Source organism: Camelus ferus, chromosome 31 (genome assembly GCF_009834535.1).
Source record: "Camelus ferus isolate YT-003-E chromosome 31, BCGSAC_Cfer_1.0, whole genome shotgun sequence".
Lineage (NCBI taxonomy): Eukaryota > Metazoa > Chordata > Mammalia > Artiodactyla > Camelidae > Camelus > Camelus ferus.
The window spans coordinates 15,642,154-15,665,873 of NC_045726.1; the positions used below are offsets into that span (position 1 = coordinate 15,642,154).

At 49.7% G+C, this 23,720-nt stretch overlaps 1 protein-coding gene and 1 non-coding gene across 2 annotated transcripts in view; both read left to right on the forward strand.

Moving 5' to 3' along the window:
* SLC18A1 (solute carrier family 18 member A1) overlaps positions 1–19,461 on the forward strand; it is a 40,539-nt gene extending 21,078 nt beyond the window's left edge. Inside the window, exons 8-19 of the mRNA XM_006180224.3 lie at positions 1,060–1,143; positions 2,008–2,100; positions 3,853–3,942; positions 4,186–4,229; positions 6,203–6,263; positions 6,347–6,442; positions 12,848–12,926; positions 14,120–14,171; positions 16,729–16,792; positions 17,062–17,181; positions 17,400–17,533; positions 18,310–19,461. Coding sequence (XP_006180286.1) covers positions 1,060–1,143; positions 2,008–2,100; positions 3,853–3,942; positions 4,186–4,229; positions 6,203–6,263; positions 6,347–6,442; positions 12,848–12,926; positions 14,120–14,171; positions 16,729–16,792; positions 17,062–17,181; positions 17,400–17,533; positions 18,310–18,408 — 1,016 coding nt within the window. The 3' untranslated portion in view covers positions 18,409–19,461. The remainder of the gene's footprint in view (positions 1–1,059; positions 1,144–2,007; positions 2,101–3,852; positions 3,943–4,185; positions 4,230–6,202; positions 6,264–6,346; positions 6,443–12,847; positions 12,927–14,119; positions 14,172–16,728; positions 16,793–17,061; positions 17,182–17,399; positions 17,534–18,309) is intronic.
* Positions 6,645–6,835, forward strand: LOC116660842. The gene has a single exon (XR_004316494.1). It is a non-coding gene; the product is annotated as a U2 spliceosomal RNA (small nuclear RNA).
* Positions 19,462–23,720: the final 4,259 nt, after the last annotated feature.

A 23,720-nucleotide genomic window follows, 5' to 3' on the forward strand; every position in this document is an offset into this window, starting at 1 on the left:
TTGATTTTCAACCCAGGAAGGTCCTAGGCAGACAGAGATGGGTTGGTCCCTCTGTGCTCAAAGGACATAGGGAGAGCAGACCTGGAATAGATTGGAAGTCAGAAAGCCCAGGAGAGGGCATTGAAGCCCTGGCAAGGAAAGACCCAGCATTTGCATGTTTGGGAGACGGTGTGGTCATGTCGGGAAGTAATGGGAGAGGATTATAAGCGCGACCAAAGACGTGTGTAATCAGTGGGCAGAGGGGCTCAGCTCTGGCTGAGTCAGACGCGCTGGGAGGGCGTCCTCAGTTCTGGCGGTGCTGTCCTGCACTTGGCGGTGTGAGATGTGTCTGGACTCAACGACCTTACCACCAATGACCGCCCTGTAATTTGGCTTTTGGTAACACATCCCTGTTTGGTTCTCAGCTGCGTGTGTGTTAGTCTGAATCTCTTCAAGGGCATGAACAGGATGTTCTCTTTATTTCATGTCTGTTACAGAGCCCAGCCCAGCCACATGTTCAGTATCACTTAATAAATACTGATGTGATTTGGCTGAAGGAGCTTCCAGTATAAGGGGGAGGATCTGATTGGATCACAAGATACTATTTTCTTCCCAACACCTGTGGTCCTTCAGGTGCACATAGCTTTTGTCCCACGTTCTAGATGATCCCATGGGGCCCAACAAGGGCAAAGCTCAGATCTGAGTGTTGCATATGGAGGATCCCAAATTAGGGTCTAAGGACCAGTTCCCAGCCCAGGGCACTGGGCACGGACAGCCCTGGCTCCAGTGGACAAAATGTTGGGCTCTAGGCAGGAACAGTGGACACCCAGCCTTCCATCCACTTTGTGGTGAATTGGTTTATACATCTTTGGTTTCTCAGTCCTCAGGCCAATCAGTGCTGTCCTGGTTAAGGAGGGGTGGGTAATGGAACGACAACTCTGAATACAGAGAACGGTGATCATGCTTTATTAAAAGGTATGCATGATGGCTCATGCCTGTAATACCCTGGGTCTCTTCCCGTGGCTGGGGAAGCAAAGGCAGTCTGCTAACTGGAGCATTTTTGCTGTTCTCTTTGCCTAGTGTTTGCTTTTTCTGGTACCTATACCCTGCTTTTTGTGGCCCGAACCCTTCAAGGCATCGGATCTTCATTTTCATCTGTTGCAGGTAATGCCATGACAAACAAGTTCTCACTGTACAGCACAGGGAACTCTATTCAGTATCTTGTAGTAACTTATGGTGAAAAAGAATATGAAAATGATTATATGTACGTTCATGTGTGACTGAAGCACTGTGCTGTACACCAGAAATTGACACAACATTGTTAACTGACTATACTTCAATAAAAAAAAAAAAAAAATATATATATATATATACAAAAACGAGATAGTTGTAGAGTTGCTGGCAGTGCCTGTAAATCCCCAAGCCTGAGGTCACCTTCTCTGACGATATTCAGATGCAGCAAGCTCAGGTCAGACCACGCCCAGGGTCAAACCGTGAAGTAGGCCAGGTTTTTATTTAACGCCACTTTGTGGCCTTTTCTCTGTCCCCCTCTTAACATTTTATGCTATTTGAGACATGCGTACGTGGACGTAAGAGCCCGCAGCCCACACTCTCTCCCAGGTACTCACTCTCTTCTTTGGGCTCCCGCATCACATAGAACCATGCTCTGTGTTCAGGATTTTCCCTCCCTTGATCTGCTCCAGACCCATGGATTCAGGGAGATGTGCTGGGAAACGGTACAGTGATAGGAACTGTGGCATCGCTGGACAGTGGTGGTCCATGTTACCCTTCCCAAAGACCTCTGCACTTCCAAGGATATTCTGACCAGGAGGAGTGAGCAGTGTGGGCATTTCAGGGGCCCGTGGGGGCAGTATGTGTGAAATACTGTGGGTTGGTTTCTATAAAACCCCTCCAACGGAAACTCTAGCTAAGGCGGCCCCTGAAGATGTAACAGGGCCGAGATGGAGGTCTCTGGGAGAGAGGCGGACAGGGAGCTCCTGTGTGCCAGCTCTGTCACTCTCCTTTCAGGCCTTGGGATGCTGGCAAGCGTCTACACTGATGACCACGAGAGAGGGCGTGCCATGGGAATTGCCCTGGGGGGCCTGGCTCTGGGAGTGCTGGGTAAGTGGGCGCCGGCCCCTGATCTGGGTTCAGGAGGGGAGGTGCTGTAGACTCTCGGGAGATGGCTGCAGGACACGGTGGTTTCTCAAGTCATGGGAGATAGCGTTTTCCTTTGTGCTCTGTCCAATCATGGTGTGAATCCTTCTGAGATTGTGCCCGGGGAAGGCAGACTCTCTTTCCCCTTAAGAAGCTGCGTAGCCCGTCAGGGCCTGGGGATGGTCCAGAAACCTAGTCTGTTCAAGGCAGTGAGTCTCTGCGCGTTCGCAGCCACTGCCTCACCTCTGCTGCCGTACGTGGCCGGTGCTTTCAACGTGAGAACGTGCACTTTGTCAGGCTGTGTGCTAAATGCATACGTGACCTGTCGCCCTTGCCACCACACTGTGAAGGAGGAATGACTGTCCCTCTTCCGGTGATGAGGATAAGAAAGGTTAATAACCATCTGAAGTCACACGGCCAGGAAATGTCAGAGTCAGGATACAGACTCAGACTTTCTGGGCTCGAATCCCACGCTCCAAACCACAAAGTTAGACTTCCCTTGAGGTCCGTCCTGCATCTGGTTTCATCGACCAGTCCAGCAAGCCCCAGACTTTCACTGAGCACCTGAGACACGCCAAGCACGATGGTTGCACAGAGGGATACAGGTAGGAAGCCTCAGACACGCTTCCTGCCCTCTAGGGGCGTACAGGCTAATTAAGAGGAAAACACCAAAAATCTCTTCCCTGGCCCACGCCTGATCTCTCGACCACCATGGCGAGGAGAGGGAGCAAACGCTCTGCTATTTGTTGGCATCCACCTCCCCAAACACAGACAGCCAAGCTAAAGCCTGGTGCATCCTGGTCCCCTGTGTCTCCTCTCATTCCCCAGAGAATAACCCTATTATACCCTCTCCAGCCGCTCCCCCGAGGCCAGCTCCTCGTCACGTCCCAGCTGGAGCAGGGCACCAGCCTCCTGCCTCATCTCTCGCCCACCGCCTCCCTCCCCAAGGAGCCCCCGGAAGAAGCCGCCTACACGCAGGGCCGGTGGTGTTCCTCCCCTGCCAAAAGGCACTGATGCTTCTCCCGAGCCCGCGAGGCCAGGGAGCTGCTCTGTCTGGATCCGTGAAGTCCTTGGCTATTTGGCCTCAGCCTTCCGCACCTCCGTGATTCTCCCAGATACTCCTATCCTAGTGTCAGGGGCTTTCTCCGAATTCTCCCCCACCCACACACTCCGTTAGAACACCTCTGGGCTCTTTACATATGCTTTTGTTTTTATTAGGGTTTTAAAAAAGTTTGGGGGGGTGATTAGGTTTTTATTTAATTATTTATAATGGAGGGACAGGGGACTGACCCCAGGACCTTTGTGCATGCTAAGCATGCGCCCTACCACTGAGCTATCCCCTCCCGCCTACACATGCTTCTTCCCCACGAGTATTACCCACTGGACAAAGCCCCTGTGGCCACCTGAACTCACTCTGCCGTGCATACACAGCACTTCACAGATGGGACATTTACCGCTGACATTTACTTTTCATCAAGTTCTAATGATTTGGGTCCGCCCCCTGACCCCCGCCACACACACACATTTCCTCCGCTAGAAAGTGAGCCCCTGGGAGCAGGTCTTTGTCATCTCTGAATCCCCAACACCTCATGCGCTCACGCGGAGCTCAGCCCCCGGCAGGCCCCTAGGGAATGCTCCCTGGGTGCATGTGGACAAGTCGCGCTGGCTGGGAAGTGGCCCTCACGTCTGGAATCCATGCCTGTTTTGCTTTTCCAGTGGGAGCCCCCTTCGGAAGTGTGATGTATGTGTTTTTCGGGAAGTTCGTACCCTTCCTCATCTTGGCCTTCCTGGCGCTCCTGGATGGAGGTAAGTGACCATAAGAGGCCACCAGGCAGGCGGCAGCCCGGGTCAGGTTGGGGATGCATTGTGCTGTGGTGTCACTCTTGACGTGTCCTGTGGACTAAGGACCACCCCATCGGAAGAAAGAAGGAAGAAGCTCAGGGAATTCGGTCTGTACGTGATAGGATGCTAACGATGTGGCTGTTACCGGATCCTCCAACTCATACGTGGACAAACTGATCTCTTTCTCTCTCCCTCTTCCTTTCTTAGCACTCCAGCTGTGCATCCTGCAGCCTTCCAAGATTTCTCCTGAGGTAAGTGGATTCCAAGCTCCATTGCCAAGAGATAGGTAGAATGGCTGAGTGCAGTGACCCAGGCGTGCCTAGATCATCCCGTCAAAGCGTAAGAAGAAAGAGGGATGGGGTTGGAGAAAGCAAGAACTGTGCTGGATTCCCAACAGGGTCACATTTAGGATGGTGTGGGGGATGGGGAGGGAGTCTGGCTGGAGGTTGGGCAAGGATGAAGGAAGAGCCTTATAAAGAATCAAAGGAACCTCACTGAGATTTTATATATAATGACTCAGAAATGGGAGACAGTGACTCTGGGGCCTGAGAATCACAGTTATAACATCTCAGAGCTGAAGACCTCAGAAACCGTGCAAACGGTCTCTCCCCCAAAAGCATCCTTACAAACTGTCATTCTGTAGCGGTTAAATGTCACTGTCGGTATTTGTCTGACTCTAACACAGAGATGGCTCTGGAAAAAACGTATCAAACCATGAAGAAAGAAAATTAAGAAAGCATAGAAAATATAGGAAAGCTTGATCTGAAGACCTTGATTTTGTAGCCACGTCTGACAGTGCGGGCATCCTGGGAGCGCTCTGCCTGTGACTGGCGTCTGAAGTGAGGGGCAGTCTTGTGGGGTCTGTGCCAGCTCCACGTAGTTAGCGTCAGAATTGAATTCAACTTGCAGGGACCCCCAGCTGGTGCCCACAGAGAACTGGGGAAATGCTTGGTGTGAGAAGCGACACATTTGGCATCAGAAGTGTTCTGAGTAGAGAAATGATTTTCCTTTGACACCTTTTTTTTTTGAGGGGTTTCGATTTTGGGTGGTAATGTTCTACATATTCAAAAAAATGTTGTTTTTCTGGCCACATGGTGTGCCATTGTATGAGTACCAGATTTTATTCAATCCTCTATGCTTGGGCATTTAGGTAGTTCCCAGTATTTTGCAGTTACAAATAGTGCTGCAATGAGTAACCTCATGTATATGCATTTTTATAAAGTTGGAGAGCATCTTTAAAGTAAATTTCTGAAAGTGGAGTTGCTGGGTCAAAGGGTTTACTGGACTTCTTTTGTGTATATTTTATGATCTAGCTCTCTCTTTACTGAGAATTACATATGGGAGAGCAGGATCTTTTTAGAGTATCTCTGAATATCATAATCCACCCCTGTGTGTGCAGCGAGGGTTATCAGATTAAAACTATTAAATCTATTACAACATAGAAACAGGATAAACACCACAGATTAGGACACGGTACTCAGGAAGTTTGAAAGAGAGAGAAGTTCCAGCTACTGAGTCAGGGAAACCTCTGGATAAGAAGGAGCTGTTTAAACTTGACTTTGCAGGGTGGGTGAGGTTTGGACTTTTGGAACGGAGAAGGAAGGGCATTTAAGAGAAGGTAACTGTGACACCTGAGGGCCTGCCGGTGTGCAGGGGAGGAAGGTGGATGACTGAGTTTAGTGGAAGGAAGATGTTTTGAGCAGTGGGTGGTGTCAGAATTGGACATTTGGGCTGGCATTCTAATCTAGTTGCTCAGGTTGTCGGCTGCACCAGTCAGTGTGGCTCCACGTGGTCAGAACAAGACTTCGGTCACCTTGAGCAGCTTTCTGAGTTGTGACCTCTGGGCTTACCTTTGGGCTTCAGCGCCCTGCCTGTGGTTCTCCTTGGACGAAAGTTAGTGCCAGCCAGATCCTGTGGAGAGGCCCAAGGCCCGGAGCCCAGACACCTGCTGTCCAGCGTCGGCCTTGCTGACAGTCCGCTGTGACCTGGTTGACGGCCACTGGTAGGCAGGAATCGTGTTGGAGTATTGCCCCCCTCTCTGTGCCTGCCCTGCACCCGGTATATGCAGTCCCAGCTCACTCTGCGACATTGGGCAAGTCCCTCCCTCTTCTGTGACTTGGGCGTCTGGTCTCCACGGTAAGGGAACCGACGTAGAAGGTGCTGTGAAGACAGGAGAGATGTATATGCTGTACAAATGGAAGGTTTTTGTTGTCCATGTTCTCAGAGCGTCACGGGGACTCCTCTCCTCACACTTCTCAGAGACCCTTACATCCTGGTGGCTGCAGGTAAGCTGACCTTGCCTCCCTTTCTGGCGGGGAGAGCCTGAGCTTCTGGGCAACCTCGGGGGCTCACTGAACCATCTCCCCAGGCTCCCTCTGCTTCGCCAACATGGGAGTGGCCATGCTGGAGCCCACACTGCCCATCTGGATGTTGCAGACCATGTGTGCACCCGAGTGGCAGCTCGGTGAGTGACCTTGGTCCCCAACTGGGGCTTGGGCAGAGAGGTGTGTACCATGGGCCCTTTCTCAGGACATCAGGAGGCATCCTCAGGACCAGGTCTTCCAGATCACAGAGAGACAATGTGCTTCCTTCCGAGAATTACCTTCCTTGTCCACACCTGTGAATCAAGCCTGGTTGGGTGGGCAGTCCCTTCAAGACGCAGGCTGATCGCTTCTCGGCCTTTTGGTTAAGATCAAATGTAGTCCCTGTTCTTTTCAGTTTAATATCTGATGCGTCCTCTAGCTAAGGACAGTACATTAAATGGATTTTTGGAGCAGGGAGTTGGACTAGGCACTTGCTCCGTCCGCTGCACGCATCAACCTGGTATTGCAATACTTCCGGGAACGGTGCACCCCTCCGGTGGAGAAGGTGGGGAGGAAGCAGGCCGAGAAGGGATGGAGTGGCAGCTGTGTGGTAGAATGATTAATGACTTGTAGTCAAAAGACGTCAGGTTTCCATTTCTACTCCATTGATGTGCTTTGCGCAAACTGGTGCAAGTCACTCAGCCTTCAGAGCATCACTTTTCTCATCTCTGAAACAGATGTCAGAATCCTATCTCGTTCAACGGGTGAATCTGAGGAATGAATGGCTTCATCCGTGGAAATGCTTGGCACCTGTAGAATATAAACAGGCACCACCATCACCATCGATACTTTCCTCTTGTCCACTCCCCTTTCTGCAGATTACCCTTTTGCTATCTTTATACCCTAAAAAAGTGCTTCTGGAGTACACTGTTCTGTGAGGGAGGCCTCCAGCCTTCTCTGCCCCATGGAGAGATGTCGTCATGACTCATCTGAGCCTAGAGAGGAGGCAGTGGACCCTTCCAGGAAGCCGGAGCAAAGGGGACAGGGAAGGTTACGTGCAAATCGCTCAGTCACTGCAGGGAGGAGAGGTGTATGCGGCCAGGGGGAAGCTGATAAGGACCTGATGGAGCTTAATATGCAATGGAAAGCACTAAATCTAATTTTTCAGGGGACAGTTCTAAACAAGGATCTCGGCTGCACTCCTGGCCCCAAATTGAATTTTTCTGGGCTGCAGCTGCCTCTGACCATGATGGTTAATTAAGTTAGTTGTGCTTGGTGCCAATCAACAGCCCCTGCCCCAAGGCTCCAGCCGCCCAGGCTCTTGGGGCAGGTGGGGAACCAACCACGGCTCAGAATGGCCCCTCCCCTGCCCCTCTTCAGTCCACGGGAGAGAGAATTAAAAGCAAACCAGCTGTCAGCCAGTAACTGGTGAATTGTTAACTTTACGTTTAATTGTAATCATCGTGACGGTGCCTGCTAGGCAGCACTGTTTCCTCTTGGGGTGCAGAGAAACAGAGAGAGGCTGGTGAGACCCAAGGGAACTCACAGGCCTGATCTCACACAGTGCCCCGTGCAGGTGAGGCGGCTGCGAAAAGCCCTCGGGAGAGTCAGTAGGGGCTCCGAGAAGGCTTACGTCCTCCACCATCCCTGACGACTTGGCTCAGTGCTCTCTGCATCTGTTAAGTCTAACATCAAAGGTTCTCAGCTGCAGAGCGTGTTAAGATTCAGACAGCTGGAGGGCAGGGTATAGCTCAGTGGCAGAGTGCATCCTTAGCACACATGAGGTCTTGGGTTCAATCCCCAGTGCCTCCAATAAAGAAATCTAGATTACCCATCCCGCCAAAAAACAAGCCAAACCCCCCCCAAACCCAAAACAAAACACACAGCACATTATGAACAACAAAATTCAGAGGCCCCGTTCAGCAAATCAGTAGAAGCAAGTCTGCATTCCCAGTTGCTCGTGTGCCTCAGTGGCCGCGCTGAGAAACACGGCTCTCAGGGCACAGCGCCTCTCCAGCTTGTCGGGAGGAGCAGTCTGTGGTCTGGGACTGAACTTCAGTGCCCCGTTGTGGACTCACTGCTCTCACCCAGTGGAGGAAGGAGCTCAGGGTTAGAAATCCTGACTCGACCACTGACTGGTTGTGTCCTTGGATACGCTATTTAACCCCTTGGAACTCCGCTTTCTTCACTTGTGAAAATGGAGACGCTTTTTCGGGTTGTTTTCAGGATTCAGTAGATCTGTGTATTCTAAAGGGATTCGGAATAGCGTGGTGCGTGGAATACAGGGAGTAAAAATTAACACCATTGTCATCACTGTTTTTGTTGAAATCACTTTGACAGTCACCCCTATGTGTGGTCCCCCATCCCTTGAAGGTGTGCTGTGGAAAGTGTATGCTCCGGATTCACAGATAGCAACTACTGCATATGAAATAGAGGAACAGCAAGGTCCTACTGTCTAGCACAGGGAACTACATTCCACACTTTGTAATGGCCTATAGTGAAAAAGAGAATGAAAAAGAATATATATATATATATACTTAAATGAATCACTATGCTGTGTGCCAGAAATTAACACAACGTTGTAAATCAACCATAAGTCAATTGGAAAAAAAAGTGTAGGCAGACAGGTAGTCTGGAACACCTGCTTTGCACAAAACGCTACGGAAATGCAAGCTATACTCAGATCCTAAAGAACAAGCCACATTGATTGAGGAACCTCTCATTCAGGAAGTCCCACATCACTTAGAACAAAATCAAAGAGACATATCATCCAGCAGGCTGTGGGCTTCCTGATGGTGCCCGTTTCCAGATACCAGGTAAACAATTGAGCAGCTATACTATTAAATTTTTAAAGCCATGAAACACAAACGTTTGCTGTTTGAAACAGGTCGCCGCCTGTCCAGATAGCCTAGGCAAATACACTCAGGTGTGCTTCACCTCCAGCCCGTGGAAGAGAATATTAAAAGCAAACAAGACATCAAGCCAGTAACTGGGGAATTGTTGACTCTGGGTTTAATCGTAGTCGTCACGACAGTTTCTATGAGGCAGCGCTGCTTCTCCTCCGGACAGAGAGGCAGGTGAGACCCAGGGACGCTCACACGGCCGATTCCACGCAGCCCCGCAAGCCAGAGCCGTCCGTGCTGCCTCGCTGTTGGCGTGGGGGGTGGAAACACCTGCAGTTGCAGGGAGACGTCTGGGTTCAAGTCTTAACCCTGTTCGTCGCTGGTTGTGATGCTAATAGTTAAGACTGATGCTCAGAGGGCCCTCATTTTGTGCCCCGCACCTTGCAGAATGGTCGATCTGCATTATCTCAGTTAAGCCTTACAACCAACTTCAAGAAATTATTGGAATAATTATTATCCCTATGTTTCAGAGACATCTTCATCTGCCCCAGTGTCCCATTGCCCCTCACAAGTCCTGGGCCTGGCAGGCGTCCCTGCTGTCGGCACGTGTCCCTACGCACTCAGCCTCTCCTCTGAACTCTTCTTTCATCTTCTCGCCCCAAGACCTGAATGTTTCCTGAGAACTCCACTTGCCCACAGCCCTACTGACGGAAGCTTGGGTTCCTGCAGACTTTGCTTTCTCTCACTGCTTCTGAACCATTTCTTCTTCATTCTCCTTCAGAGACCCCGATTTCCTTGAAGACCTTGTCCTTAGATTACACCATCCCAGCCCTCTTCATTGTAATCATCTGGTCGCCCCTTCATCACCCCACCGCCTCATTCATTAAAGCTGTCAACACCTGCCCCATATTCTTTTCACCTTTACTTCTGTCACCATTTTTTGGTGACTTCAGCATCCTGGTGGATAACCCTACCAACGTCTTACCCTGTTCCTTAATCTGACCTCTTGCCGTAACCTTTTCCCCCTCTCCACCTTGACCAGTCGAACCTTTGTATAATGCTGACCTTGACGTCACCATTAATTGTAACACCTCTGAAATTTCAATTCCAAGCAGTCCCACGATCACCTGACACATTCCTTGCTCAGGTGTTCTCAGAGCCCTGTATTAACATTTTGGCTACACTGAGGTCACCCGTCCATTCAGTTCTTCCTCTGTTTCCATCACGACTCAGGTCCCTCACTTTGGGTTACTCAGCTTGGATTCCGTCATGCTGAATCCAAGTCCATTCTTAAAGTCCCTCCTTGGAAGGCCTTGTTAATTCCCGTGCCCCACCTGCTCTCCCTCTGGGGTCGTCACCTTGGAAGCCTTAACTCTGGTAAGTCTACACCTGAGTGGTGAAGACACACGCTGGGCTGTTGGTCTCACCTGATATTTATGGCCACAAATCTAAAGTGGGTTTTCACACTGTCCAACAGTCTTTCTTGAAGTCCCTGGATTTGTTCTTCCCACTTTCCAAAATGATTATTTTACCCTTTTCCACTCAGACCTCCTACACACCCTCATCCCTTGCTCATCATTCTCAACTCATAGCCGTTGAGAAAATAGAAGCAGTGAGAAGGGAACACGCACGTTCTCATCACGAACTTTACTCATTTCCCTGGACCTCTGCCCACATGCACTGCCTTCTCTTTATGGCTGAAGCAGCCCAGCTCCGTCAGAGGCTAAACTTCTTCTCTGTTTTTCTTTTTTGTCCCCTCTGGATTCTCTCTCCTCTCATCTACTTCGTTGGCTGCTCCTTATCACCTTTGCTATCGCCTCCTCTTTGGTTAACTTTTAAAGGGAGGAGTCCCTGACGTCTCAGATCTTAGATATCTTATCCTTCTTCCTCTGCTCTTTCGTGGGTGATTCCGGTCATTCCCGTGGCTTTAAGAACGTGTGTAAACCTATTAGTCGAACCCTTGATCTGGGTTGAAGATCTCTCCTCGGAACCCTAGGCGTGTGCACTCAACTGCCGGACATCTCCAGTTGGACATCTAAGAAGCATTTCAAACCTTTCATGTCACCACCCCCCCCGCCCCAGTTTCTTCCTCCGTCTCCAGCGACCCAATTAAGACAAAAAGGAGTCACCCTTGATTTCTCTCTTTCCCCCACTCCCACTATGCCCACACCCCATCCAGCAGAAAAGTCCACTGACCCCCACCTCCAAAAATCTATTTTATTCACTTCTGTCCATCCTGACTTTTTTTAAAAAATTTTTTTCAGGGGAGGCAATTCAGTTTATTTATCTATTTATTTTAATGGAGGTGCTGGGGATTGAACCGAGGACCTCGTGCACGCTAAGCATGTGCTCTACCACTGAGCTGTCCCCTTGCTGACTTCCCTCTCCATCCTGACTTCCAAACTAGGCACTGTCACATTTCTCCTGGGATCTGCAAATAGTCGTCTGGCTTCCACTCCTGTCCTGTGAACCCATTTTTCTAACCACAACCAGTGGAATTTAGGAAATAAATATATATGGAAATGTCATGCCCTCCAAAATTTCCCATTGTGCTTGGAATAAACTCTAAATTCCAGGCCTGGGGGTTCTGTCACCTCCACTCTGTTCATTGTGCTTCAGCCACACAGACCTCTTTTCCATTTCTAGAACAGACCAAGTGATTTCTTCTTTAAGGCCTTTGTATTTGTATTAGGTGTTCTTTGTTTTTCTTGCTTAAGATGTTCTGTTTCGGTTATTCAGGTCTCAGCTTGAGAGTCACCTCCTCAAAGGAGCCTTCCCCGACCCCCTAAATCTAAGTTTGCCCTTATTCCTGGTCACTCTTTCACATCAGCCTGTTAAATTTTCTTCCCAGAACTTGTCATTTGTCAAAATTATCTTCTTCATCTCCTTGTTTACTTGTTTATTGTCTGTCTCCCTCCCTTGGAATGTAAGCCCCCTGAAAGCTAGGATTTGTCTGTCTTATTCACCCTAGAGTACCTGGCACATAGTGAAAGCTCGTTAAAAATACTAAATGAATGAAGAACTGAACGAACAAATGAATGAGACTCAGAGAGCGTAAGTTGCCTGTGGTCACAGAGCTAACAAGTGGCCAAGCCACAGTTCGAACCCAGCACCATGTGGCTCCGAAGCCCATGTTCCAGAGCACTTTACTGTCACACACACACACACACACACAAAACCTAGAGTGACAAGGGTTTCAGTTTACAAAATCCATTTGCATACGTTATCTGATTTGCTCCTTGGCGTAATCTGATGTGATGGAATCGCAGCTTTGTTTTTCCCAGATGTGGAAACCAAAGCTCAGAGAGGTTTGGTGACTCATCCAAGGTCCCTGTCAGGGCAATAGAAGGGCAGGTAAATACCAAAGCGGGGATTCCACTTCCCAGGAGGTATGAAGGCCTTTCTCTAAAGCTCAGGTGCTCATGCTGACAATCAAGAGGACCTCACACCTGAGAATGGCCCGTGAAAGCCCTTCATCGGGAAGTCCAGGTGGGCGGGTGGAAGGGCATTAAATGTGCTGAAGTTAAACAGGGCCTCGCTCCTGAGGAAAGCAGAGGTGTGGAGCCTTGTGCCGTCTGCTCCGGGTTTGCACAAAGAATCTCCAGCCCACGAAGTGGTTTGGGAGCCTTGAAGGTAGCAGGGGGACCTCACTATCTTGTAAAGAACAAGGTGTTTTAGAGTAACCGGGCACGTGCTAAGGTCAGGACCTGTGTCTTTCTGCAGGTTTAGCTTTCCTGCCGGCCAGTGTGTCCTACCTCATTGGCACCAACCTCTTCGGCGTGTTGGCCAACAGGATGGGTCGGTATGTAGCCTGGGGATGTGGGAGGAGTAATAGGAATGTCTGGTGGGAGAGACTTGAGGTTTTCCCTGCACCTGGGACGATGAATAGCTTCTCTGAGACTGAAAACTTAGGACAAATACACACAGATCAAAACTGCCCACTGGGGGAAAAAAAGTGAATGAAGGGCTGCAAATGGCAAAATATCCTTCTTTGTTATGGGTGAGCTGTGTTCCGTTACACATACACGCTGCATCTTCTTTATCCAGTCATCTATTGCTGTTCACTTAGGATGCTTCTGTATCTTGGCAATTATAAATAATGCTGCTGTCAACAGTGGGGTGTATGTATCTTTTTGAATTAATCTTACTTTGTGGTTGGCTTTGTTCCTTTGATAGCTGTATGAAACAATGAACTGTACATATACATAAGTTTTAAAAATATGTGCAGTCTACAGTGTACATGTATTCACATGCAATACATTGTATGTGTGCAGCCAAATTGTAACAATGCTACCTAATAAAACTGAAAAATGAAAAAAAAAATGCCCACTGGTGGGATGGGGGTGGGTAGGTCATGGGGACTGTATGGAGAAAGGACGGGCCAAAGCTGGCTGCTGTAGAAGAGACAGTGAATACACGAGGGACAGCCTTTACTTTCCAGGTGTTTGTGGTCCAGTTGAAGAGGTAAAGTAACTCCACAGGGAACAGGTATGTGGTTGTCAAACTGTGTTCCGTGGGGCCCCAGGGAGCTCTACAGTGGTGCCTCAGAGGCCACCAAGTGGGAAGGGTTTGGGGCTGAGAGGTATGTGTCTGGATTCTGTTCCCCCACAACAGAGAAAACAGCTTTAATTTTATTTTTGGAGTTCAGCATGAGGATTTTAAAAATAAGGTTAAAAGCCACTGCCACGGGAAATCAGAGAAGGGAAGAATTTGGTGTATTTTAAGTTTGAGGGTTATTCTCAAAGGGGCAGGTATCTTCTGAGGCAACTGATTCCTCTTCTAAGGAGAGGAAGGCTGTACCCCATTGCTCCTCGTCTGTCTCCTACTGTGGGAAAAAGGAAGAGATGAGGGGCAGGGAGCAGGCAGGGAGAGGGCTGACCTGGGTTCAGACTGGCTGTGTAGAGATGCATTGATCTTCGCATCTCCCAAGGGGTTCCTGGGATCGGGGTGGTGGGACTGGCCAGTGTGCTGATGGTGTCGGCTCTTTTCTTCCAGGTGGCTGTGCGCCCTGATTGGGATGGTGGTAGTAGGTACCAGCTTGCTTTGTGTAAGTATAATAAGGTCTAGTTGAGAAGGGGATGGAGAGAGAGACCCAGACATTTAAAGGCCCCTTTCCTTTGAAATGAGGAGAGGGTTGACTTGGCAAGAGCCATCAGAAATTCCGTCTCTGTGTCAGCAGGAATTTTAGCACTGGGGGAGATGCCGCCTACCGTCCCACTGAAAGGCGGTAGGAAAGGAGAGGGCAGTGGGGCAGCTGGATGGAGGTTTGAGGCTTTATGTGTGGGCACACGAAGCAATACATGTTGGTGTCTGTTTCCGGGGTCTGGAAAATGGTGCATTTCATGCCTTCATTTACTCAGCCCACCCTGCCAGGACCCCGTAAGTCAGCAGGGGAGCCATCATCTGTGCCTCAGTCTTCCGCACCAAAATGTTTGGTAGAAGAAGAAGAAAGAAGGACCTTTCCATTTCCAGGAGTCCCCTCTCTAAGCCTTCATTTTCTCCTCTCCAGCACGGGCATCATACACACGCTTGCCTCCCAGGCTCGAGGCAGAGGAGCATGGCTGCAAGGCACTGGACACCTGCTCAGGAAAGGCTGGAGGTCCTGATCCAGCCCTGGAGCTCTGGGTTCACTCCCAGCTTTGCCACCTGCTGCCCTTGTGACTCTGAGCCCGTCACGTCCCCTCCTTTCGCTCAGCGTCCCCATCAGTGTAGAGAGGGTTCTGTTAGCACCTCCCAGGGTCACCCCCGTAAACTGCAGCAGCATCTGGCGCATACTGAGCCCCCTGTGAATGTTAACCAGCACTAGAGGTAAAATATAAATACCCCTTGAGGATTTTTTTTAAATTGAATTATAGTCAGTTACAATAGGTCAATTTCTGGTGTGCAGCACAGTGTCCCAGCCATGCATTTACATACATATATTTGTTTTCATATTCTTTTTCATTAAATTTAATTTTTCATTAAAATTCATCCTGTTATTACAGGATATTGAATATAGTTCCCTGTACTAAACAGAAGAAATTTGTGTTTTATCTATTTTTATATATATCGTGGCTAACATTTGCAAATCTCAGACTCCCAAATTTATCCCTTGCCACCCCCTTTCCCCTGGTAACCAGAAGATTGTTTATTATGTCTGCAAATCTGTTTCTGTTTTGCACATGAGTTCATTACTGTCCTCCTTTTTCTTTTTTCTTTTTTCTTTTTTTTTTAGACTCCACATATGAGTCATATCATATAGTATTTTTCTTTCTCCTTCTGGCTTACTTCACTTAGAATGACAATTCTCCAGGAACATCCATGTTGCTGCAAATGACATTATTTTATTACTTGTTTATGGCTGAGTAGTATTCCATTGTATAAATATACCACAGCTTCTTTATCGAGTCATTTGTTGATGGACATTTACTTTGCTTCCATGTCTTGGCTGTTGTAAATAGTGCTGCTGTGAACACTGGGGTGCCTGGTACAATGAGGTATCACCTCATCCCAGTCAGAATGGCCATCATTAAAAGTCCATGAACAATAAATGCTAGAGAAGGTGTGGAGAAAAGGGAACCCTCCTACACTGCTGGTGGGAATGTAGTTTAGTGCAGCCATTATGGAAAACAGTATGGAGATTTCTCAAAGAAACTAAAAATGGACTTACCATATGACCCAGCAATCCTTCTCCTGGGCATATATCTGGAGGATTCACCTCTAACATTGTTTTTAGCCACTAACCTCTAAATAGTATGTTAAACCTCTGAAGGGTGAGAGTGTGCTGGTGTAGCAGGTCTGGGTGGCAGATGCCCAGGGAAAGAGGTAAGGAGCCAGCCGAAGAGAAGACAGTTTCACTAGGGGATGGAGAGGGCAAGAGGGTGAGTTTCACAAGCTTGCTGATGTGGCAACGCAAAGCACGCCTCCTGCCCCCCTGGCGGGTGGGAAACTGGTTGTTGGTGTCTCCTTTCTGTCGTCTTGCTCCAGTGACTCCCAAGTTAGGGATTAAGGAAAACCTCTGGGTGCCCTGGCTAATGGGAGAGAGAGGAAACTCCGCCCCGTGAAGGATGAGGGCAGAAGTGTGTGTCTGGGTGGCGGCGGGAAGAGGAAGGGGAGCGAGAGTCCGTGCAACAGAAAAGGGCCGTTGTTACGGTTTAATAGAGTCACAGCTGAGGTTCGCGCTTGACCTCATGCTCTGTGACTCTGAATGCAGCCTTTCACTCAAACGGCACCAGTCTAGTTTTCGTATCTTTAAAGTGGAAGTAAAGATTGTTTTTCATCAGGAGGTACAGGAATCCAGACAGGTAAAGTAGGTGGCACGCAGCGCGTGGTTAATAAGCGCATTTTGCCGGGGGTGGGGCACAGCTCCGTGGTAAAGCAGGTGCCTGACATGCATGAGGTCAAGGCTTCCATCCCCAGCGCATCTGTTAAATAAAAAATAACAATAATAAATAAGTAAAATAAATAAACCTAATTACCTCCCCCCCAACAAAAAACAAACAAAAAAAATTAGGAAAGATAAACAAAATTTTCAAAATGCAGTTCATTGGAAAAATGCTTTGTTTTGTGCTGCCCCACCTGACCCAGCGGGACTCCTGATGACCCTTCCTCCTTCCCTGCTGCAGGTTCCTCTCGCTCACAATATTTTTGGTCTCATTGGCCCCAATGCAGGGCTCGGCTTTTCCATAGGTAAGGAGTACCCTTCAAGGGGACTAGAAGCCCCTGAATGTTGGCTTGGGGTCAGATCAGAGGGGGCATATGGAGAGGCAGAAGGAGCATGAGGGCAGCTGGCAGGGATGTGGAGGGATGGGACCATAGCTTCTGCTGGGAATGGGTGTCAGTGCTGAGGGCACCAGGCAGAGGCAGTGTACTAAAGGGAGGAGCGGGGAGGATGCCACAGATGGGGAGGGGGGCTGTGGGCAGAGCTGACAGACGGTGTCCTTTTGCCTTGATCACAGGCATGGTGGATTCCTCCATGATGCCCATCATGGGACACCTGGTGGACCTGCGCCACGCCCCCGTGTATGGGAGTGTCTACGCCATCGCTGACGTGGCTTTTTGCATGGGCTTTGCTATAGGTATGTTGGTGGAGGGAGTTGAGCACCAGGACCTGGCGTCCCATCCTCCCTTACCTACTGTTCCCCAGCAGGAAGTAGAGCCAAGAGGCTGCCCCTCCTAGGGCTCTGGAGATGTTTGACCCTGGGACATCCTGTGGGTCACCTGCTGCCCCTAGCGTGGTGTCTTCCCTGGGATCAAGTCTCCATAAATACTTGTAGATTTGATCTGTTCCTCACAGGTCCATCCACCGGGGGTGCCATTGTGCGGGCCATTGGCTTCCCCTGGCTCATGGTCATCATCGGGGTCACCAACATCATCTACGCTCCTCTCTGCTGCTACCTGAGGAGCCCCCCAGCCAAGGAGGAGAAGCTTGTAAGGGGCTCTGACCACTGTTCTTCATGTCTCTCTCATTCCTTTTTTATCCTGTGCTCTGATTCCCTCCCTCTTTGATGGGCTCTCTGCTTTGCCGTGTTTTCTGATGCCCCTTTCATCTTTGTCTTTCCCTCGTGCCCTTCCGTATCTTCCCTTCTCTGCACACCCACCTGCCCTCTTACAATGGTCACTTAGGATGGGACCTGAGTACAGAAAGAAAATGGTACATTTGTAAAGCGTTGGGATCAGGGACCAGCGGAGGCGTCCTGTGCTTGCTGTCATGACCAGCACAGTGTAAATTCCCAAATCGTCCCCAGCAGTCCCCGTGGGCAGAGTTCCAGGGACACATTCATTCATTCAGTAACATCTGTCATGATCCTTACCAGGTCCTTTCTTAAAGTGCAAGCACCCCGGGGCGAGGGGAGCACAACATATGATTTTAGTTAATAAGATACTTTCCTCTTATCACAGCACAAGTCCCCGGAGGGTCTGGGAGGGCTGGGGGGGTCGGGGGGAGGTGGAGGCTGCTTAAAGGCACCACGGGAGACGGGAGGGTCTGATGCCCATTTCAGCTCCCTGCTGTTACGAGTCTATTGAAAGCATCTCAGATGATGTCTGATCTGGGGTGGCTACCCCTCAATGCCTTGGGAGGGCGGCTGTGCCCACACATGAAGCAGAAAGAGGGCCCTCTGAGCAACACTAGACCTGGATGAGCGAATTGTGGGAAGGAATGGGGCAAGATGTGCGGTGATTTCTCCTCCTGCCTCTCGCTGCAGGCAATTCTGGGCCAGGACTGCCCCATGGAGACCCGGATGTATGCGGCCCAGAAGCCCGCGAGGGAGTTCCCCCTGGGGGAGGACAGCGATGAGGAGTAGCAGCAGACACTGGTCACAGGAGGCTCAGACTTCAGCGACCGCCTCTTTCTCTGGAGCCAGATGACCGGGGGCTTCCCTGCTCTGGCCCCTGGCTGTCCCTTCCCTCCGCTCCCACGGGCGCTGTTCTCCGGTTCTCTTCTCACCTGTGGAGCCCAGAGCTCCCCGTCTAAGCCTCGATCCTTTGTGGGAGGACGGAGGGCTGCCTCCTCCATCCTCTGTGAGGCTGGAACGGGTTCTGCGAGGGGTGACTCACTTCCTGGAGGCGGCGGTGAGCGCAGTGTTCCCTGGACCCGGTGGGGTGGCGGACCAGCCGCGCTCCGTCTATTATCTGATTTCCTTTGGCCCCTTCCCAACAGACCACAGGAGTTTTATTCTCTCCTCCTCGGTGTGGTCCTCCTCCCTGAGTTGTCCCTGATGAGTTGAGGATGTGTCCTCAACATCGTATTGCCACCAAATTGCCAACTTGGGGACTGTCCGGGCTGGTTCTTACAAACTGAGTGTTTGTGGTTTGGGTTGATCTGTGGCCACACCTGCAGCCGCTCGAGTGAGTCCGCCCTCAGGGAAAGGAGGGCGTCTGTCTTCTTTATCACCAAGTGCAAAGGGAAAGAGCCAGTTTCTTTTATGCTTGCGTTATGACATTCTCATGACTTCCCCTGCGGGTTTCTACCTTTCCTTAAATTTCCTAGATTCTTAGAATAAATGTAGGAAGACAGAAAACTCAATTAACGCCAGGATTGTATGGGAGGAAACCTAAAGGAACTGCCCTGAAATCCCTCAACTGTGGCTTTCCTAATATGAGGATTAAAATCAATGAGACAGTTGTTCACATTTGCTAACGAGTAAGTTATTCCCTAATGCAGACATGGCAAGCTAGTTGCTGTTTTGCAGCAAAAGAGAGTGTGTGGGCACATACGGTGTGTACTATACGTATTTTGATATTTTGTTCCCTTTTTGAAATAGCTGCTAAGAGGTGGAGTTTCAGAGATGGAAGACAAGGCACCCAGCCTTTTGACCAGCCTGGGGCAAGCTGGATGTACACCGAATAAAAATGCCTGATACTGCGAGTTTGCATCACTGTGTTCAGATATAAAGAGGCAGGGACGCTCATGGTCTGGGTGGGGATAATGGTGGAGGTGGAGGCAGGGGTAGGGGTGGGAAGACCCACGGGCACAGGCTGTGGGGCGCCTGGGTGTTAGACTGGGGGGGTTAGACTTTACTCTGGAGCGATGCCTGGCTCTGACGATTGCTCTGCTCTGTACGAGGTCAGTGGGTTCAGAACCAGCCCTGAATCATCAGAGCACGTTCCAGCTGAACCTCAGTGAGTTCTTATCACTTGCACAACGGACGTCTGATTTATGGATATGCTTTTAAGGGGTTCGCATTCACTACATGGTACCTGATTTGCAAAACCCAATGTACTATGTCGTCATTTCTCAGGATGACCCTGTCTTAGATTCTGAAGGAGCTCAAAGGAAAAATTAGGAGATAATTTGTCATAACGTGTCAGCTGTCACGACAAATTTAGACTGAGCGTGTGGTCGCTGTGACTCCTGTACAGGGTGGGAGTGGGGTGGGGTGAGACGTGTAGGGGTCACGAGCACTGACTACAGCTCACTGAGGATCCGCACGCCCACGTGGAGGGGGGTTTAAGACAAAGGACAAGCTCGTTACAGAAACTGCTGTTCACACATAAAAAAAAAACAGCAAAGATTTTTTAAAGGAATAACTCATCTTTAACTTGCCGGTTATTGTTTGAGCAATTTAAAACATATACTTAAGGAGAAACAGTGGATATAATTTATTCAGACTTACAAAATACTGTTGACAAGAGTCAACACGACGATGCAAAGAGTCAAACACTGCAAAGTAAGTTAGGACGCGTTTTTTATTACAGATCGGAAATAGGTCATAAACATAACCTATGTATGGAAAGTTATAAAAAATAGAATCTCATAAAAATAGAAAATGATTTAGTCTTTATTCGTGGCTTTACAAATGATTTGAAGAATTCGTGGTAAACGTCTTACATTTACAGGAGACACTAAGTTCTTCTAAAAATGGAAATACCAACCCAGCAAAAACGAGCCACAAGAAGTTTTTGTTTTGCTTCTTTTTTTATAAAAGCAACATAAAATGTCAGACGGCCTCCCCCGTGGAAAGGTTGAAGACATGCATTTTCCCCTCATGAAAGGGGGGCGCTGCACACACTGTACACATATTTGCAGGATGATAGCCTCTGAACCCCCGATGAGGTGCAGCAGAGGAGACAGTGGAACTCATGAGCTGCTGTGCTCCGTAGACCAGAAAAGTATTGGGCATCCTCAGAGCTGGGAACAAAGCGGAAGACACTTGATTTCCAAAGCACAAAACCTAGGGTGGGAGGCAGAGCACTGCAAATTAAGGCAATAACCGTGGAGTTAGGGAGGACACAGAGAGGGCACATGAGATGACAGATGAGTGGTGGGGAGAGAGACAGGAAGATTCTTGTAGGGAGGGACCCAAACCCAAGGAGATGTGATTAAAGTAGCCAGAACCTTAAAGCAAGGCCACTGGGTCTCAGAACACTTCCACAAAGGGCCACCCCAAAAGGAATATTGTCTCCCACTGTGTTGTCTGACCTACGGAGTTCATTGCTCCAAGATGCAGCCCTAACTAACTAACTAGCTACATTTTCTAAGGAAATTATTCCTGGAGGCAGCTCTGTAATGTTTGTGTAAGTCTGTCCCCTGAAGTTGACAAGAAGAAAGGGCAACGCGGTCCTTGCACACAGCATCCCCAGGTCCCGCTGGATGGGACGTGCCCGAGTCCCTCTCTCATCTCTGATACCTGTCTGTCCTCCACCTGAAGCCTGATCTTCACAGGCGATGCACCACGGTTGCTGTATCAGCAGCTCAGTCCCACTGGGTTCACCCAGCAATCTTGTCCAGAGGAGGAGAAACTGGAACAAGGGAGGATCGGAGCCTGGTGGCTTCGGCACACAGTGTTCTCCCCGCTTGCTGTGAGGGAAGAATGCTGGGGTCACAGGAGGACAGAAGGACCAAAGCAAGAGTAAACAGACCTGGGGGAGGGTATAGCTCAGGAGTAGAGCACATGCTTGGCGTGTGCAAGGTCCTGGGTTCAAGTCCCGGTACCTCTATTAAACAAACAAACAAACAAATAAACCTAATCACGCCCCCAAAACAAAACAAAACAACAGACCTCATCCTAGTTTAGCTCTGCCTCTGACCAGCTGTGTGTCCTGGGACAGTTCACGTCACATCTCTGGGCTTCAGCATCACCCCTCGTGGACCTGATTTTCTGTGGTTGCATCCCACCCCTGGCCCACGTGGGGGCAGCCTTCAGTGAGTGCCAGGCGCAGGGCCCGTGTGAAGAGCCTGAGTCAAGGATGAGAAGTCCATCCGATGCTCCAGCAGGACCTCGGAAATACAAATGTGACTTGAGGTTCGATTTCCTGGAGGTTTGTATTCAGGAAATTATTGGAAATAAAATGTGTTCCTTCTTCTTCCCCCTCCTCCTCCTCCTTCCCCTTCCCTTTTCCCTCTTTGTTCTTCTTCTGGAGGGTGAAGAACACAGCGTAAGCAGAGACAAGAGAAATGATAAAGATCTGTTTGCGTTTATTCTCCGAACTGAGTCACCATCCGCTCTCCTGAAGTCACAGGGAGAACATTAGGTCGCTGGGTTGAATCTTGCTGGTTTTGGTTACTCGGACTTGTGGCCCAGGTCAGCAACTGATGACTCTTCCTGAAGGGAGAATTGTAAGGTCCCAGGAGTGCTGAGAGGCACAGCCAGACAGGGTGCTGGTCACAGCAGGCTGCTGGGCAAACCTTCACAGGAAAGCAGGAAGTCCTGTGTGTGCAGGTGGCCTGGGCTCACCCTGGGTCTACCATGGAACGAATCACAGAGTGTCGGAGATCTGGGGACAGGGCAGCCGTCTTTCAGAGCGAAGCAGATGGCAGCACTCCACTCCCCAGAAACAGTGGGACAGCGGACACTTCCTGGCTTGCAATACTAAATGCGATAATACTAAATGAACCAGGAATGCACTTTATGAATCCCCACGCCACGTCCAAGCGCCACTTTGTATTATCAGTTCGTCCAGCTCTCTTATCTCATAGAAGAGGAGACGGAGGTCCGACAGAGGAAAGTTTGGGACAAGCTGGGAGGAGAGTTCGGCCTGTGTGCCTGTGTTCACGCCTCACGTTGGCCGGAGCAGCCTGCAGTCAAGCCCTTTGCTTCTGCAGCTGGCCTGATCGCTCCTGCCGGCCGCCCGCTGGGGCGGAGCCACGGCTGAGCTTGTTCGGGGGCGCAAGGCTGTGGGCGGGCGGGTGACGCTGGAGGGTGGGGGTCGCTGCCCCGTGCTGCCCCCTGCATCTACCGCGCTTTCCAGAAAGTGCGGTGGCAGCAAACCTCGCGCATCCGACGCCACCCTGGCTGCCCCTCGGTCCGTCTGGACCTCTGGCCCCTGCCACTCTGAGCCGAGGGGGTTTCTGGTGGAAATCCCTCCCACCCACTCCCCAGTGGGCGCTCCTTTCTCCTGCCTGCATCACAGGTTACTCTGCCTTCGCTCTATCTCCTCGCATCAGTATCAGCAGAAATTCCTCAGTCCCTGCAGGTGGATGTCTGGTCTCATAGGTTCTGGGACTGATCCTGGCCATTTAATGGGCCCTCGGGGAGGGGGGAGGTTGGGCGGAGTTAAAAACACTTAGATCACGATCTTGACTCCAGTTCTGATTCCCCCACCCCCCACCTCCACAGCGGCTCTCCTTCTTTCCTTTTTCCCCTTTCCTTTCCCTTCTCTTTTCTTCTCCCATTTCTCCTCCCCTACTTCTCTTTCCTCCCCTCTCCTCCCTCTTTAAAAATTATGTATGTTATACATGCAGTAAAGGGTATTAATAAGGGTGTGTTGGGTAATTTATGTATGTGTGTGTAACCACCACTCAGACAAAAATATAGAGTTGTGTCCATCAGCGCCGCCGGTGCCCAGGCCCCACCCAAAGTAAATACTATTCTGACTTCTCTCCCCATCATTTGTTTTTGCCTGTTCTTGAACATATAGATTTCTCCATTGACTCAGATTTCACTTTATTTTTCTCATTACGATTTTATAGTTTTTTTAAGTAAATTTCCTTTTTATAAAAAAAACCTTTATTGTGGTATGGTTTGGTAAACTACACATATTTCGGATGTACAATTTGATGGATTTTGATAGACATATATACACTCATGAAGTCACCACCCCAGTCAAGACAGCTAACATTTCCCTCACTCCCCAAGAGGTGGAGTAAATTTCCTTTTTTAAACTGAAGTATAAT